The sequence below is a fragment of the Chaetura pelagica genome, unplaced genomic scaffold (assembly GCF_000747805.2).
Source record: "Chaetura pelagica isolate M959 unplaced genomic scaffold, ChaPel_1.0 scaffold951, whole genome shotgun sequence".
Classification (NCBI taxonomy): Eukaryota; Metazoa; Chordata; class Aves; order Apodiformes; family Apodidae; genus Chaetura; species Chaetura pelagica.
This window is the reverse complement of record NW_009952025.1, coordinates 48,694-50,051: the sequence shown is the minus strand read 5'-3', so window position 1 is coordinate 50,051 and position 1,358 is coordinate 48,694. Positions and strand designations below refer to the sequence as shown.

The following is a 1,358-nucleotide window of genomic DNA, read 5'->3' as shown; positions in this document are numbered from 1 at the left end:
CATCCCACCCCTGCCCCCCCCAGTCCAGCCCTGGCAGACACAGGAACCTGGCAGCCTTTGGCACAGAGGCCAGTGCCCAGCCCAATTCCCAGCCCAGCTCCCAGCCCAGTTCCCAGCCCAGCTCCCAGCCCTCAACCCAGCTTCCAATTCCTAGCCCAGTTCCTAGCCCAGCTCTCTGCTCCCATCCCAGTTCCCAGTTCCCAGCCCAGCTTCCAGTTCCCAGCCCAGCTTCCAGTTCCCAGCCCAGCTTCCAGTTCCCAGCCCAGCTTCCAGTTCCCAGCCCAGCTTCCAGTTCCCAGCCCAGCTTCCAGTTCCCAGCCCAGCTCCCAGTTCCCAGCTCCCAGCCCCACTCCCAGCCCAGCTTTGTCAATGTCCTGCCCCACCTCCCCAGCACCTTCCAGCACTCCAGGTGGCCAAGACCAGTGCTCCCCAGGGAACAGGCTGTTCCTCACGGGTTCAGTTTCCATGAACAAAGGTGAGACAGGGCCCCCAGCAGTCTGGCTTTGCCCCCCAGCTTCCCACAGCACCTCTGGGGGTTCAGCTGCTGCCCCAGCTCCCAGGGCTGGGACACAGACCCACCCTCCCACAGGCCAGGGTGCTAGAGCCCTCCTGCAGCTCCTGCTCCTGGCAGTGACCCCACAGCTCCTGGCAGTGACCCCACAGTTCCTGGCAGTGACCCCACAGCTCCTGGCAGTGACCCCACAGCTCCTGGCAGTGACCCCACAGCTCCTGGCAGTGACCCCACAGCTCCTGGCAGTGACCCCACAGCTCCTGGCTGCTCCCAGGGCTGGGGAACTGTCCCAGTGTTGCCCTCCTGTGCTCCAGGCAGGACCTGCTCCCCCAGCCACGTTCCAGCCTTACCCTGAACACCTCGGGGTGGTCCAGCCGTGACACCAGCACCAAACTCTTGGGAGCAAAGAGCTGGGCGGGCTGAACAGGGGATGAAGGCTCCTCTTCCTCCTCCTCCTCCCCCTCACCATTCCTGGGGTGGCTCTGGGGCTACGGAGACACGGAGCAGCCCCGGGGTGAGGGGCAGGAGCCTCTTCCCTCTCCCAAGGCTCTGGCACCTGGAGCCCTCGGGAGAGGACAGCAGGGAGCACTGGGGGGGGGGGGGGGTGGCCCCGGGCTGGCACCGCCCCCCCCCCAGCCCCGGGTACCTGTGGGGTCTCCACGGGCTCCCAGAAGGTGAAGCAGGCGCAGTAGTGACGCTCCGAGTTGATGTCGGTCAGCACGGCCACGAAGAAGGTGGGTGGGTTCCTCTCTGGGAAGAGCTGCCACCCACTGGGCTGGCAGAACTGTGGGACAGGGCAGGGACAGTGGTCAGGGGGGGGGGCACCTGCCCCAGCTCCCCCCCCCCC

The 1,358-nt window shown here is 66.6% G+C and overlaps 1 protein-coding gene across 1 annotated transcript in view; it reads right to left on the bottom strand.

Annotated features, from left to right (window-relative positions):
* SBF1 (SET binding factor 1) overlaps nt 1-1,358 on the bottom strand; it is a gene marked incomplete at both ends in the record, with an annotated part of 107,510 nt that overhangs the window by 83,209 nt on the left and 22,943 nt on the right. Inside the window, 2 exon segments of the mRNA XM_010002616.1 lie at nt 862-972; nt 1,158-1,295. Of these exon segments, the coding sequence (XP_010000918.1) occupies nt 862-972; nt 1,158-1,295 (249 nt within the window).